We start from the raw sequence: 17,008 nt of genomic DNA, 5'->3' as shown, positions 1-17,008 counted from the left end.
TTCTTTAGGGCAGGGCAGCCTTGGTTATAGGTACACCTCCTTTATTGTCGGTTCCCCTCTTTACCTGCTGCTGCGTTTAATTTACAAAACCTTGGCTTTTCTCAATTCTTTTTCAACAATGAAAGTTATTTTACAACTTAAGCCATGAGGACTTTATTCCACACTGCCCTGTAACTAGAGAGCTGCGTCCTGACCACAAAACACAAACAACTGAACTGCTTTGTTGTTTGTCATATTGTTAAGGGGAACCAAACCACTCCTCTATTTCTGGATGGTGGGGACGAACTGGGATGCTGATGTGTGCATCGTTAGGCTCTGGAGGTAGCAAGTGAGCATATCTTTCATTCTTAAGTAATAATGTTAGAAAATACAGAGGAGTAAAAAGAAGAAAATAAATGCTTTGCTATTCCACTGATCACCATTTTTAGTTAATATTTTGGGATGTGTGTGTATGTGTCCATGCACACTCACTTTCACATACAGAGGGAGTTAATGCTGTATGTACTGTTTTCTTCGTTGTATAAATTACCTTTAATTCAGCCCTGACTGGTGTGATTCAGCTGGTTGGGTGTCCTGTAAAGTGAAGTGTTGCAGGTTTGATTTCCCGTCAGGGCATGTGCCTGGGTTGCTGGTTCAGCCCCTAGATAGAGTATGTATGGGAAGCAATCTATTGATGTTTCTCTGTCTCTCTCTCCCCCTCCCTTCCTCTCTGTCTAAATAAATAAATAAATTCTTCAAAAAAAAAACAAAAACCAAACACCTTTAATTCTTCACTCATTGCCCCATTTCAAAAATTCGTATCTTTTATTATTATGACAATAACATTTAACCTGAGATCTACCCTCTTAAATTTTTAAATGTACAATACAGTATAGTTAACTGTAGGAACAATGTTTTACAGCAGATCTCTAGAACTTAATCATCTTGCCTAATAAATGTTATACCTGTTGAGTACCAACTCCCCGTTTCCTCCTCCTCCTCCAGCCCTTGGCAACCACTGTTCTGTTCTCTGCTTCTGTGAGTTGGACTGTTTTAGATAATTCATATAGTATTTGTCCTTCTGCCCTGGCTGGTGTGGCTCAGTGGATTGAGCACCAGCCTGTGAACCGAAGGGTTTCCGGTTCGATTCCCAGTCAGGTCACATGCCTGGGTGTGAGCCAGGTCCCCAGTAAGGGGCGTGCAAGAGGCAACCACACATTAATGTTTCTCTGCCTCTCTTTCTCCCTTCTTTCCCCTCTCTCTGAAAAGAAATAAAATCTTAAAAAAGAAAAAAATATATATATATATTTATATATCCTTCTATGACTGGCTTATTCCACTTAATATAATTTTGTACATTTTATTTTTTAATCTATTTTCTTATATAACATAGGGTGAACATCTTTCCATGTCAGTAATTATTTCTGTGCCATCTTTTTAATGGCTACATTGTAATATTCCTTTGTAAAAATGAAAATACTTCATTTTTATATACTTTGATTTAAAACAAGGAACAAACATATTGTCATTTGTTCTTGGGGGTGATTGAAGATTAGAAGCTTGTAAATTTTACCCATTTTTATATTAAGAATTTTTGTTTTCTGTTTATTGATTTGTAAGAGCTCTTGAAATAGTAAAGATACCAAGCCTTATCTTATGTATAATATATATTTTTTAATTTTGTGTTATTTTTCTTCATGGAGAAATCTAAAATTTTTTTTTTAAGACTTTATTTATTTTTAGAGAGAGTGGAGGGAGAAAGAGAGGGAGAGAAACATCTGTGTGAGAGAAACACCGACTGGCTGCCTCTTGCATGCTCCCAGCTGGGAACCTGGCCCCTAACCCAGGCTTGTGCCCTGACTGGGAATCAAACTGGCGACCTTTCGGTTCACAGGCCGGAGCTCAATCTGCTGAGCCACACCAGCCAGGGCTAAAAATTTTTTATACTACAAAATGTATTAGCTTCTGGTCATTTTCATCTTTAATGATATGCTCAGAAAGGAGCCCTCCACCCTAACATTATATAATAATTTAGTGGCTGTATTATTGTTATTTTTAAAATAATGAACTGGTTGTCTTGGCATGCTGTAGTGAAAAATCAATACTTTGTCTTATGATTTGAATGAAGTACCTCCCATATCATATATTCACTGGTTTGTGAGTTTTCTGATCTTTTTGTGCCTATATTGAACTCTTCTGTTTATTACAATTTTATGTTAGTGTCCCTATCTGATAGCTCTGTTCTTTTTCTTTTTTCAAATATTTGTGGCTACTCTTACTTATTCTTCCACAGAAATTTTAGCAAGATTTTTTTCCTCCTCTTTTGGGATATGAATTGTAAAACTTATTTTGTAAAATTTATAAAATTGATAAACATTGTATTTATGGGAAAATGTATACATTTATAGGTTTCTTATTCAATAATATAGTCTCTCTGATATAAAAACCTCTTTTATGCTCCTAGTAATAGTTCATTCAGAAATGCCATGTACATTTTTTAAATGTATTATGTATTTAGCTGTTATTGTCATTTTAAACAGAATTTCTGCATCCTTTAACTTTTCTGTAAATATCTCATGTTTTGTGGACCACATGGCTCCTGTCATTTGTTCTTCCTCCTTGTTGTTTACAAACCCTTAAAAATGGAAAAGCCATTCTTAGCTGGGGACCATACAAAACCAGGCAAGGCAGTGGTTTGCCATCTTCTGATCTAGATGCTTATTGCTGGCATCGGGAAAATGATTTCATCAACATTGAAGGAGGATTGCTCATCTGTTTTCTACCTAGCCATTTATGTACAGATTCTCTCAGATTTTCCTGTCTTTTGATATGGTTATAATTTGGTCTTTTCCTTTCAAACACTTCTCTCATCTGTCAGTCAAATGATATCCAGCAATGTCGGCACCATGCCTTGTTTCTAACATTAATGTGTTTATTGCATCGCAGATATGGTTGATGTTGGCTGTTAATTTTCTTTCCCAATCCAGTGAGAGTATTAAGCAAGAATGATTGCTACATTATACCAGCTACCTTTATTTTTTAAGCACCATTCATTCATTCCACAAATTTTGAGGAGACTTTAATACAGGTGTCAAGTTTGGCATTGGGAGCTGGGGGGTCTATATATAGGCTGTAGATATATATCTGTATATCTTGTTCTGCAGCTGTCTGGCTGGGCCAGCAGACATGGTCTTGCTGTTATAACCACCTTCATGGTTCCCAGACACCACAATGAGGAGTGCTGCACTGATCAGAGGAAGCACTGATGGGAGTTACCCCCAGGGAAAGGGTGCTGATTTTGGAAGGACTGCTTGTGCAGGAGCCTGAGGGCTAGAAGAGGACCCGATACCTTCAGGACCTGAAAGACAGAAATGACAGCACAGTACAGCCAAGCTTCACACAGTGACCCTGTAGCCCTGCCTAGGAATTTGAGTGTCTCTTCTCAGGCTAACTGGTACACCTTCAAAGGGCGTGATAGTTTCTGTAGCATGGTTGTGCTGGCAGCATTATGGACAAGTGGTACATCCATTAAGGTGGAATAAGAAAATGACAAGAGGCTGTTGTACCACTGATGAGGTGACAGCTTGTGCTGTGGAATGACCATATTGCACAAATTTAGGAGCTCTGGGTCTGCGGAGGGCGGCTTTAGCAGTCGCCTCTCAGAGCTCCCTGAAGAGTCACATGGAGGGCAGGAACCAACTGCACAGCAGGTCAGGTAGAGACAGTGCTTACAGGCCAGCTGGCCTGGGCTGTATTCTTCTAGGAAGGTTGGCTGTAAATTGAGCATAATTTAATGTATTGTTTGTGTAAACATTGTTAGGACAGGAGTACTGATTAAAGTGAATCTTCAACTGCTTACAGCTGTGCATCCTTTGGCACGTTAACTTCTCTGAAACTCAGTTTCCACTTTTGTAGTGTTAGTGTGCAAATCAGGCAATACTCTGCTTACTAGGGGGAAATAATTCCACTTGCATAATCGGAGTGAAGAGATGTGTTTGGCACACATAGGTGTTTAGCTGGAAAACTGTTATTATTCTCATGTCTTCATCATTTTAATTGTTGGCCAACCTGAGCTTTCATCCCTTCGCCCCTCCTTTCCCACGTGCCTTAAGGTTAGGGCCAAGATAGCAGTGACCTTGCTTATTTTCCTTTCCCAAGGAGTAAGAAGAGGGTGATGGGGGACTGTGAGTGACTTGCCCCCTGTGTTAGACTCCCTGGGGGGTCTTGCCTTTTGTTTTAACAAATTCTAACACATACCCTAAACTCCAGTCCCCTTCTAGCTTATCTTTTGCTGTGCTTGCCTCTGAGCCTTGGCATGTCCCCATACAAGAGTTCAGCCTGAATGAAACACTCTGATCTCCAGTTAGTGGGCGGTTTCTGCCCTTGAAGTTATCTTTATCACTCCTGAGTACTTGTCTGTGGAATGCTCTGTCATTGTGGGACTTCCAAATTTGTTCAGTGTTCACTGTCTTCTCCCCTCCTTCCTCCTTTTCTTCCCTCCGTTTTTTGTAGCCAACAAGGGTGTCCATCTTTCCCAGGCTTTGTAGCCATCTGCCCCGAGCCCTTCTCAGAACATCCGGCCCTGCACTTTCTTGGGTCGTCTCCCCTCTTGTGTTCATTTGGGTTTTCAGGACACTCTATGGGTGCTGCTGTGTAAGAGATGGGCAAAGGGAGTGGGTGGGTTCCCCCAGTAGAGCTTGTAAGGGTTAGTTAAATGCCTGGTAGAGAAAACTGTACAGACCATTTGGTGGAAAGAGGTCTTGTCAGGATAGAGCTTGTCCTTTGTGCCTGGTGATGGGGACAGTGGGGAGGGATGTCCCTGTCCAAAACAAACACAAGGATAGTATGAACCTGGGAGTCCTCATTCCCCTGAAGTGGGCGTGGGTAAGTGCGGGCAGGAAAGCTCTGCTGGCATGCAGAAGGCGGTGGGGCTGGATGGCTCAAAGAGCTTGCTGGTGTCTCTGACTGTGACTTGCATGGCATGTGGTCTTGTGAAAATTCAGCAGTGTTGCACCATCTTTTTTGCCTTTCATATCTGTTGGAAAACATAAACTCCTGGCTGTCAAGGTGATGGTCTGTCGGGGCTGCTTCAGGCAGATCTTTTTACATATGTTCATTGTCATGCTCCCCGAGATGTGGGGAGGTTTTGTGTGGCAGTGTCTAGATCAAGATGTATATTGTGTTTTTAAAAAGTGTAAAACACTTTTATTAAAAATGTAAGGAAAAGGTTAATTCTAAGTAAACATACACCATCTCTGTCAGGGCTACAAGTAGAGGCTTAGGATTTTCTAAGTGATGTTTATAACTTCCCTTTTGAGTATAGAAAGTCCCCACTTTTATTCAGTATATTGAATACTGCATAGTAATGTGGGTCTTCATATCCCTTACATGCAGCAGGAAAAAAAAAAGGAAAAAAATATAATGATCCACTTGTCCCTGTTCTTGAAACAAGAAAATTATTTTCAAAGTCGCTCAACTAGGGTAAGCCCCATAGACTTATTCTTTATGAGTATTTCTCAATTTGGGGATATATGTGACCCTGCTTCTCAAACTGGTGTGTGTTTCCCTTGGGGGGCATAATCTTGTGCTGGGGACCTACATGGCACATTTGGGATGCCATTTTGGGGGAGGAGGAAATAAAGTGTTTATATTTAATATAGTATTTCTCTCCATGGTGGTGTTACTCAGTTAATATAAAGACTTTTTAAAACATTAAATCTCTCCTCCATTTCAGTGTTAATATAAAGTGTTTGTTTATTTTTTATATTAAATCTTTTCTCCATTCCAGGCAAGAGTTTCCTCCTTCCAATTCATGTGCTTTGTGAATTTTGATACTGTGAAATATTACTTACGCAAATTTCAGCCAACTTATTTGACCCTCTTCCTAACTAGCAAATATAAATTATAGGCTGCATTTTCATTGCATTACCAGTTGTGAAAAAAAAACATTTTCATTTAACATATATACCTGTACATCAGTTTATTCCACTTAAAAGGGAAACAAATAAGAATATAAAATTATCCTATTTACTGTTCCTTGGGAACTTTCAGACACCAAAGCTCAGTTTTTAATCTCAATAGCACAAATGTTTTCAGGACGAGGTTTTATTCAGGAGGCTCTTCAAAGTCACATCCGCCCATTTCTCTTTCATGCATATATCCCCAAATAAGCACAGATGCCTGGAATGCAGAGAACCAGACCTAATGAGAGAGATTGTACCTCCAACTTCTACTGCTTCAACAGGCAGCACCAAAAGCAGTGAAATGAGGATTTAAGAACAGTTGTGTTGAAACTGGGGTTATGATGTTGGGACCTTGAAGTGGCTAGAACTTGAGCACTAAAGGTTTCAAAGAAACAATGCATGTATAATTCTGACTTGAAATCCTTCCCAGAGCTCTGAATGCTGAGGCTGAGAGGTTCTCTGTGACATCGCCTCCCAGGAAGCAGCCATTACAGGGATGACCAAGGAAGGAAATATGTTTAAATCAGCCGCTCACAGTCTGCACTGTTGATATTTTGGGCCAGATAATTGTTCATTGTGGCATCCGTTCTGTACACTGTAGGATGTTTAGCAGCACCCCTGGCCACTGCGTGTTAGATGTCAGTCATTCACCCCCAATTGTGGTGACCAAAATGTCTCCAGACATTGCCACATGTCCCTGGAGGGAGAAATCACTCCTGGTTGAGAGCCCGTGCTTTAAACAGACATGGGTATGATATGACCAAGAATGTAAAATGTACATGAACGTTTAATCCAAAAGAGCCACTTCAAAAAAAATAGATGTGTGCACCCAGCTCTTCTATTGCATTGAGGCGGAACTTAATGTTCTGGCAACTATTTTATTTTTCCTTTTTACCCTCCAACTCTTGAACTCTCAAATTCGGTATAATTCTTTCTCTTATTTGTTTATATTTCAAATTTTACTGCTTTATCAAAGTACTTGTCGATTGACAAGAGTCCTTAACAGAACTCCTTGAACATCAGGAGGCTTCCTACTTCTCTATTTCTAACCTTGCAGGCATGTCTCTACATTCGCTGGACAGCTTGGCCAGGTTTCTTCATTCTTAGTGGGAAATTAATTGGTACTAAGATCTGACATCATTCTAATCACAGTGCCAATGAATGTTCTCGGTCCTTTCTCACCCCTACCTGCTGGGTTGTTTTTATCCCCCTATAAACATTTAGGCACACCTAGGGCTAGACATGTTTTATTGTACATGTGCCAACCCTTGCAGGCATCTTTTGTGCCTTTTATTTTTGAGGCCAAATTCTCTAAATGCTTGTTAATCATTGGGTGGGGCTCTTTTATTAATCCAGTCATACTTCTGTTGTTTGAAATACAGAGGTTTTAATTTTCTTCTTCATCTAAACTTGACGGCATAAATTTCAGTAATTTCCAGCTTTTGACTTTCGTTCAGGTTTTCTCTTAGCTTGAAGCATTGCACTTTTCCTTGTTAAATAATATCAGATTCCCTGAGGTTCTCTGAGCATATTAGGTCCCTCTTGGATCTAGTAGTGTTGATCTCTTCCCCCTCCTTCCTTACCCTCTTAATCTCTCACTATTTTACTTCCCATTTTACAGGGTGGGGGACTAGGGGGGCACACTTGGATTTCTTTTTTATGTTTATGTTGTTTTTTGATCAGTATTGAATGTTTTGTCTCTGTTTTTTGTGTGGCCTTCCAATCCTTTTAAAGCTTATCTTGTCACCTACCTGAAATTCTGTGTGGCTACTCAATCCTAGATTGGTTTTATCTCCTCTTTAATGCTTTGAGTGCCCTCCCCTGCCTTTAATTGGGCACCTACAGGGAATTTAGAATTAATATCAAGGCAGTCATAGTAAATTGGCTATAACTGCACTGTGTAGTGTGGTTGCCATTAGCCCCAGGTGGCTAGTGAAATTGAAATTAAAATTAGACACAATAAAAGTTGACCTTCTTTCTTACACTAGTCGCATCTCAAGTGCTCTCAAGTGCTCGGTAGCCTTTGGCAAGTGACAATCACATTGGACAAGGCAGATGTAGAACATTTCCATCACTGCAGAAAGTTTTATTGGATAGTCCTGGGCTATAAGATACAGACCATAATACACATAAAAATACATATTTTTTAATCCCTAGTATTCTGATATTTTTGTTGAGATATGATCCTCCTTTCCAGGGGATATTCAGAATCACTGAGTAACTGTAAGTGCAGAGGGGTAGGGACTCGAAAAGTAATTAAGCAGTATGATTTTGGATGTTTGGGTATAATTTTTCCGTGAAGAAAATGTGATGACCATGGGTCCTGTGTTGTGTGCTTGAGGTGATTTGGCTTTTTCTTTTTCTAGGTGCTAAGAGATGGTGCTTATGGGGCTCATCTCTGCCTGAGAATAAGGTGCTCCAGGTGCTGGAATAGCCAAATCTGATCCTGGGCTCCCTGCTTGAACAAGCCTTCACTTTCAGTCACTCCAATCCAACAACGAAACGACACATTTTCTCTTAATGATGGGTATTGGTAAGAACACTACGTCCAAATCCATGGAGGCTGGGAGTTCAACCGAAGGCAAATATGAAGAGGAAGCGAAGCACCCCACTTTCTTCACCCTTCCGGTAACAGCATTCCCTGTCTTCCTTCCTTCTTGAGTCACTCTAAAATAATTTCTGTATTGAATCAACATAGGATTAGCTTTAACACTCATGTTTTCAGTGCAGGTTAAGGCACTTGAAAATCAAATGCTTTTCATGGAGCCACCTTCTGGAGTCCTGGTGGCTGTCTGGTTTTGGCCTTGCTCTCTGCCTGGAGTCACCTGACGGGATTAACTTCAGGAAGGAAGCATGCATTGCTGTGAATGTTGTAAAGCTGGCCCAGTACTTCCTCTATACTGGAGGATGTTGAAGGCTTAATTTTATCTCCAAAAATCTGTTCTTTTGAAATAGCCTGTAACCCGACTTCAGACTTGTGTTCCAATCTGGGAGACTGAATGAATGACTTATTGTTTGGAACCCAAATGTCCATGTTTTGCATTATGGTAGCAGTGTCCAAGACGGAGGTAGATTTACCTGGACAAATATTAGTCAGATAAGGCTGATGACACACATTCATTATATTCAGTGTTAATATTTTTCCAGATGTAGGATTATGACTTGATGTGCATAAAGTTACCTGAAGTGTAGGTTTAAAAAAGAAAACCACTCTTTAGAGAGAACTTACATCAAAGTGTTTTTCTCTTCATGTTGGAAATGAGATTATTGGCAAAGATGTCATTCCAGGATTCCTTAAAATATGGTTCTGGAATTTGTCTCACTGAGGCATTACTCCATAAGAAAAGAAAAAAGGGAATGTGACATCTTTAAGTACATTGGTTGACCTCACTCACATTCACATTTTGATTTTTACCCTCTTAATTCACAGAAACATGTTCTGCTGAATTTATGACTGACATTACTGTTTTCTTTCTTTATATAAAGTGAATTTTGAAAGTGGATTTTCTGTTGTATTGAAGACTTATGGTCGATTCAGGCTTTCTAGAGGAAGAGGCAAGTCATTTGTTCACGTTTAAATTAGATCATCTTTGAAAAGTGAACAGTAATGTTTCATGCCTGGATATTGACTTGTCTCTACCATACTGATGAGGTGTCGAGGCCGGGTGGGCTAACAGAGGGGATGTGTAGGGAGTGGTCGCTGAGGTAGGAGGAGAACCAAGGAAGCTCCATCCAGCCAGTGACGAAGGCATTGTGAGAGTGAGCTGGGTGAGGAATAAAGATGGACTGTTGGATTTAGCCAGGGCTGGGTCTTTTTGCCAGGTGACTGCGGAAGGACCACAGTTGAGGTTTGTGCGAGAGTGATTGTAGTGATGCTGCATGGGCCCTAGGTGGGGAAAAGGAGGTCCTTGAAGCCGATGTGTAGGATCTGTGTCTTCAGACTGTAAAAAGGCATTTGGGTCAAGGGTTTGGGAGACCTGCTGGGTCAAGAAAGTGGGGTCTTTGAGGGTATCTAGGAAGAAAGACAAGCAATGAAGAGCAGGGTAGCTTTGAGAGTGGTGGTAAAGGGGTAGATTGACCCGATTTGGTGTTGGGTTGGATGTGGGTTGTGAGGTACAACAGAAGTCAAGAAGGGCTTGAGACTGGGTACCTGGGTGTATGGTGGCACCCGGTGATGGAAATAAGAAATGCACAAACAAAACACAGGGTGCTCTTTTGGTTTGTTTTTAAGCTGGTACTGAGAAGTAATGAATTGATAGAACATAAAATTAAAGGTTCTGCTTTTTCATGATACTTTGTGTCCATTTAGTCAGGAAAACACGGATTCTTTTGCCCCTGAGGAGTCTTCCCTCTTGTCTTCTCTTGGCCAGGAAGCAGATTTCTTGCTTTTTTTGCTGAGAAAGACCAGCTGAAATCAAATGTGAACACTGTTTACATTGGCATCTTCTAGCACAGAAAATAATTTTCCAATTTATCTATTAGAAAGAGGTTTGTAAAGCAGGTATGTGCAGGCATGATTTAATTTAATTCCTTTCTTTCTGTGAGATGAGAGCTTGAATCTATTGCATAATGGTCATGGTTTAGGGTAGGGGATGCTCTTGATAGAGTCAAACAGCCAAGATGAACAGCTTTTCTTTTAAAACGTGTAAGTTGAGAAATTTTTTTTTAAAGAATTATGCCAATGTATGTTTTCAGATAAAAACGTTGAAAAGATGGGATGCAAATGAAGGTTTTTACGCATGGTAAGAGGTTCCTTTCCTTACCTCTTCTTTCTTTCAAGAGTTTTTGACCTTAAAAAGTAATTTTTTTCTGCACTGATTTTGAGGTTACACATGGTTGCTTATATTGCAGCTTGCTTTTAATTTGGATCGAGTTTTGATAGTTTTACTGAAATGCAGATGTGGTTATACTAAAAGCCCATCTAATGGGACATGAATAACTTGGTATAAGTGTTCATAAATGACAGAGCTGCTGCAGTTACTTCCTAGAGTAGGTTTACAACGTTGATCCACATTTCAGCTGATAATTTCTTAGCTATAATCACAAGCTCTTGGTCCTGGAAATGGTCTTCAAGGACATCTTACTCATTCTGCCCATATTCAGTGCTTGCTTTGTGCTCCAGACTGTACCAGACTTGGCAGGTACACAACAGACGTGGTTGCCCAAGCTTCTTGCCTTCCCCACCCTGTAAGGCACACTCTCAGCATCGTCTCTGCTGCCACTGCTTTCTTGGGGTCATTTCTTGTCTAGATCACTATGACAGCCTCTAGATGGTCTTCCTGGCTTTCAGCCTTATTTCTTTACAACCCCTGACTGTCATTTCTGCCTGTGTCTTTTGCATTCCTAGACTCCTTAAGACTTCCTCTACTAGGTATAGGTGCCTGCTGAACCACTGACCTCTAAATTATCCATTCACTCCTAACCTGTGTTCACCTAAGCTAGGTAGGCAGGCTCCTGACCTTTAATGATTAGAGGAAAGATATTTCAGATAGATTTCTTACAATGGAAACATAATCTGTTGGAGAAATAGCTAATTTCCTGTTGGGATTTGATAAAGTAGTCCAGGAAGAAGATAGGGTATGGGAGGCTGTATGGTAATAGTAATTACCCAGTGGTTTCTGCTGCCTCTTAATTTTACATGTTTTAAAGCATCCATATTTCATTGTACATGTGTGGTATCAGAATCAAATGGAAATAGCAAGAAAAGTGATGTGTCCTGTCTCTATATCTTTTTAGTAGTCTGCATATATATCTTTCCTGTCATTGCCTTATTATTGGTATATAACTTCATTTGCAAAAGAAATACATTTACTACGTAAAATTTAGAAAACATAGAATGCTGGAATAAGGAAAAAATCCAAATCATTTAAAATCCTGTCAGCCAGAAAAACAACTTTCTTATATTTTGGTATATTTCTTTCAAGAGATGAAACAAGTCGTATTTTTTTTAAGGTGAGCTTTGGAAGGCTCTGCAAAGAGACATTTCAAAGGTGTGTTAACCTCGATGCACAGAAACAATGGACAGGGCTTGCTTAAGGCAAAGATAAACCTCTTTCTAGGGAAGTTATATGCCCAGGGAGTGACTACCCACCATGACCTGCCTAGTTGGGAATTTATGATCCTATCCCACTGTGAGGTTACTTTCTGTACAACCCCTTTTCCACCTACAGCTTTCATTAGGACCTTGGGTTATTTCTAGTTCATTAATGTAATAAATGATAACCTAGTGTGTGTAATCTTATTGCAATAGTTTATATTTCCAGCAGCTCTGAGAGAAGACCTCCCAATCAGTACTAGATACTAGATTTAAAAAGCAGCAAATTAGTACATGAAAGACTGGTATCTAATTGCTTTAGTTTTGCATTTTAATAAGTCAGAACACTTTCATTCCTGTGTTCCTTGGCCATTTATATTCTTTCTTTTGTTAGTCTCTATCTTCCTTACTACCCTCCTCCCCATTTATTCTGTTGAGCAGTACTGATAATCAGAAGTGCCACAGAACTATTAGAAGTTACAATTGCAGAGGAAATCCCTGTATCACATAGCAGTTTGAGGGGAGGCCTGTAGCAGTGCCAGCTTTGACAGAGCTGTGCCTGTCATTATCCATGGCCCCGGGCTCCATCTATGGAGAGCAGCTTCTTGTTGTGGGCTTACCTTTGGGGCCTTAAGTGAAAGCCTCAATTTACAGTACCTCCATACCTGTGCAAACCTGGGCACTTATTCATGCTTGGAATTGCAGGATGTTCGAGAAGTAAATGAGATCATACATATCAATACCAGATCAGATACACAGTAGGCAACTAATCAGTGTTTGTCTCACTTCCCTCCTGCGTCTTCACCATGGCCCTGGAACCAGAGAACAGTGATACAGAAGGGCAGGGAGGGATCTGAAAAGGACCTCATGCCATGACTGTTGTACAGATGTGATGGGCTGTGGGAAACAGTCCTGCCTGACTCACCTGGGAGACTTCTTCCAGGGCTAACAAGTATGTGGGCCATAGAGGGTGGGGACCAAATATGGAGCAATTATTTACATATTTTTTAAATCCTCAGTCAGGATCCTGGAGGAAAGAGCTTAAGGCCTGGAGTGAGATCTCAGTGCAAATGTGGCTCAGACCCTGAGAGGAATTACTTAAGCTTTCTGGCCATTAGTTTTCTTCATCTGTAAAAAGGGACTAAACATAACGTCTGTCTCAGGCTTGTTACAGGGATTGAATGAAGAAATATATGTAAATTTGAGGACTTCTGGCCAATATGGTGGTTTAGGTAGATACACTTTGCCTCCTTGCACAACCAAAAGAAGGACAGCAACAAATTTAAAAACTTTAAAAAAAATAAAGAATTTAAAAAAAATAACCAGAAGTGCTAGAAAATTGAACTGTATGGAAGTTCGACAACCAAGGAGCTAAAGAAGAAACATTTGTCCAGACTGGTAGGAGGGGCAGAGACAGACAGCTGGAGCAGAGAGGATGTGCAGCAAGGCAGAGGTTGGAGGACCTGCTGGGCGAGGCAGCGACTGGTGGACTGGGTGGTCCCACATTTGCATGTGGCTAAACCAGGAGGAACAGCTGGGTAGACAGACCACACAACCCTGGGTTCCACCGTGGGAAAAGAAAGCCTCCAACCTCTGGCTGTAAAAACCTGGGGGGGATGTGGCAGCAGGAGAAACTCCCAGCATCACAAGAGAGTTCGTTGGAGAGATCCACAGGATCCCAGAACTACGCAAACCCACCCACCTGGGAATTAGCACCAGAAGGGCCCAATTTACCTTTAGGTAGCAGGGGAAGTGACTGAAAGCCAGCTGAGAGCCCAGCAAGCAGCATTGTTCCCTCTTGGACTCCTCCCCACACACACGGCCACAACGCAGTGACCTGGGTTGCCCTGCCCTGGAGAATACCTAGGGATCTGCCCCTTACAATGTAACAGGCTGCTGAGACAAAGAAATATGGCCCAAATGAAAGAACAGATCGAAGCTCTAGAAATAGAACTAATTGACGAGGAGATAGCCAGCCTATCAGAGGCACAGTTCAAAACACCTGCTGATCAGGATGCCCATATAAATGGTTGAGTATGGTTGCAAAATGGAGGAAAAAGTGAAGGCTATGCAAAATAATAAAGAAAAATATACAGGTATCCAACAGTGAAGGTAAGGAAACCAGGGCTCAGATCAGTGATTGGGAGAAGGAAGAGATAAACATTAAACCAGAACAGAATGAAGAAACGAGAATTTTAAAAAAATGAGGAGAGGCTTAGGAACCTCCGGGACACATTCCAACATCTGACTCATAGGGGTGCCAGAAGGAGAAGAGGAAGAGCAAAAATTTGAAAATTTATTTGAAAAAGCAATGAATGAAAACTCCCCCAATCTGGCCAGGGACATAGACTTCCAGGAGATCCAGGAAGCTCAGAGAGTCCCAAAGAATTTGGACTCAAGGGAGCACACACCAAGGCACATCATAATTACATTACCCAAGATTAAAGATAAGGAGAGGATCTTAAAAGCAGCAAGAGAAAAGAAGACAGTTACCTACGAAGGAGTTTGCAAAAGAAGACTTTCCGCTGATTTCTCAAAAGAAACCTTGCAGGTAAGAGGTATTCAAAATCAAGAAAGAAAAGGACCTATATCCAAGATTACTCTATCCAGCAAAGCTATCATTTAGAGTGGAAGGGCAGATAAAGTGCTTCCCAGATAAGATAAAGCTAAAGGAGTTCAATGTCACCAAGCCCTTACTATATGAAATATTGAAAGAACTTATCTATGAAAAAGAAGATCAAAAACTGTGAACAGTAAAGTGACAACAAACTCACAACTCTCAACAACTGAACCTAAAAAACAAAAACAAAAAACAAACTAAGGAAACAACTAGAACACGAACAGAATCCTGTTAACAGGAGATAAGAGGGGAGGGCGTGGGAGAAGTGAGGGAAAGGTACAGGGAATAAGAAGCATAAATAATAGATACAAAATAGACAGGGGTAGGTTAAGAATAGTATAGGAAATGGAGAAACCAAAGAAGTTATATGTACGACCCATGGGCATGAACTAAGTGGGAGGGAATGCTGGTGGCAGGCAGGGTGCAGGGTGGAAGGAAATAAAGGGGAGGAAAGAATGGGACAACTGTAATAGCATAATCAATAAAAAGTATGTATAAATTAAAAAACAATGTGTATTTGTCTCTTTAAAAAATATATGTAAATTTATGAACATGGTAACTGGCACATGTGAAATGTACAGTAAATAAGAGAATAAGTAGAAACTAGTGGTTAGTTTAGCTACATTTGAAGATGTTTTGACAAAACTTCCTGACCAAAACATTGGGAGTCACACTGAGGTGGGAGAGAATCTTTTTTTCCCCCTTCATTCCCTCTCCTTGAAGGAACTTCTTGTGGCTGTATTCATAGAAACCAAAAAAGAAAGAGATGCAGATAAAAGGGGCTCTGCTGTCATGCTTTGTACGGCGGTGTGAGGGTCTGGAGAAGGGTCCCACACGGTACATGGTTGTAAGGTAGAAAGCATACTTCTGCAGTCCTTACATGTGTCTGCTTAAATGGGCTGGTACTTTTGCAGACTCTTCTGTAACCTGCTTCATTGCATTTAACTAGACATCCTGGATCTCTTTCCCAGAGGGTTCGAATGTATTTTCCTCATCCTCCTCAGCAGCAGCCTGGTATTTAACGTACAGAATGTATCATAATTTTGTTAATTGTTCCTTGAATGGAGTTCTAGCTTTACATTTTTATTTCTTTTAAACACTAGGTAATACATTAATATAATTGAAAATTTAAGAATACAAAAGGTATAGAGCGAAAAGCCCCCTGTGTGGCCTTGTACACATCAATTCTCCACACACACCACTTTTCAGAAATGGCTGTGACTTGTAAACAAATATAATACACATCTAAATGTCTATGTCTGTAGCTCTGCATCACTAATACACAGAGTGGGGCAAAAGTAGGTTTATAGTTGTATGTAAAACAGTTTATTCTTATATAATATTGTATTATTTTACCTATGAACAACTGTAAACCGACTTTTGTCCAACCCCTATAGTGTATAATGTTCTGCACATCCCCTATCAAAACACAGAGTGCCCTACTGTAATGCAGGGCCTCCAAACTGGGGAGCCCCTACCCCAGGGTTCACGATGTTCTTGGGGGGAAAACCACCCAGAGGACGAGCAGATGTGGACATGCTATTTATCACTCACATTATGGGGGAGTGCACAGAGATGGCAGCGGGTCAGTGGGAGAGAGACTGCACCCCGCTGTGCCCAAGACTTGTTTTAAGGAGTCCCAGACAAAGGAGGCACGTGTCCTAGGAAGGACTCTAAACTACATTACCTCAGTGTGTAAAGGTCAAGGAGCAGTCACTGGACAGGAAGCCACTCGGAAAAGGTGATAAGAAGGAATTTACAATCTATTTCCAAAACAATAGACCTTCCTTCTGGCCTGGCTTCTGACTAGCCCTCTGTGATAGGAGAGGGAAAGGCCCTGTATTGACGCCACACCTAAACAAGGTCTTTCTGGAAAAGGTCCAGCCATTGTTAATATAACAAGAATGGTTTGCTCGATATCGATGTAACCTAGCAGCAAAGGAAGGAGACTGGAATGCACATGGGTGAACAAGGACGACTTCACTGAACCTAGCCAGTGAGGGCAGTAGATGCCCTTGAATGAGCATGTGTACTGTGTGGCCATTGCATTCAAAATGACTGAGCAAGTAGAGCAATGAATCTGTATCCAATTTTACATTAAGCTTGAACATTTCTCTGTGGAAACTATTTGAATGATTCAGAAGGCTTTCGGAGACGATGCAATGAATGCAGCGCAAATAAAAGGGTGGTACAAATGCTTCAAAGAGATCAAGAATCTGTTGAAAGTGACCCACATTCTGGAAAGCCTGCAACAAACAGAAACCTGAGAATGCTGAATGTGTACGTATTGCAATCAACAAAGCTTAGCAACTGAGTGCAAGAAGTGTGAGCTGACATGGGGATTCCAAAAACTACTGTGCCTGAGATTTTGACTCAAGACCTTGGCATGAAATGTGTCATGGCAAAATTTGT

General features: G+C 40.7%; 1 protein-coding gene and 1 pseudogene across 4 annotated transcripts in view; one reads left to right on the top strand and one right to left on the bottom strand.

Annotated features, from left to right (window-relative positions):
• Positions 1 to 17,008, top strand: part of SLC23A2 (solute carrier family 23 member 2) — a 124,570-nt gene that overhangs the window by 44,563 nt on the left and 62,999 nt on the right. For all 4 annotated transcript variants that reach the window (XM_054574001.1, XM_054574003.1, XM_054574000.1 and 1 more), the window contains one exon: positions 8,309 to 8,570. In XM_054574001.1, the coding sequence (XP_054429976.1) occupies positions 8,463 to 8,570 (108 nt within the window). In that variant the 5' untranslated portion in view covers positions 8,309 to 8,462. The remainder of the gene's footprint in view (positions 1 to 8,308; positions 8,571 to 17,008) is intronic.
• On the bottom strand, positions 6,107 to 6,517 carry LOC129070962 (small integral membrane protein 30-like; annotated as a pseudogene).

Source organism: Pteronotus mesoamericanus, unplaced genomic scaffold (assembly GCF_021234165.1).
Source record: "Pteronotus mesoamericanus isolate MK-2021 breed Mesoamerican mustached bat unplaced genomic scaffold, CSHL_Meso_final contig_25, whole genome shotgun sequence".
NCBI lineage: Eukaryota > Metazoa > Chordata > Mammalia > Chiroptera > Mormoopidae > Pteronotus > Pteronotus mesoamericanus.
The sequence above is the reverse complement of the archived record's forward strand: the minus strand, read 5'-3'. Positions and strand labels throughout refer to the sequence as shown.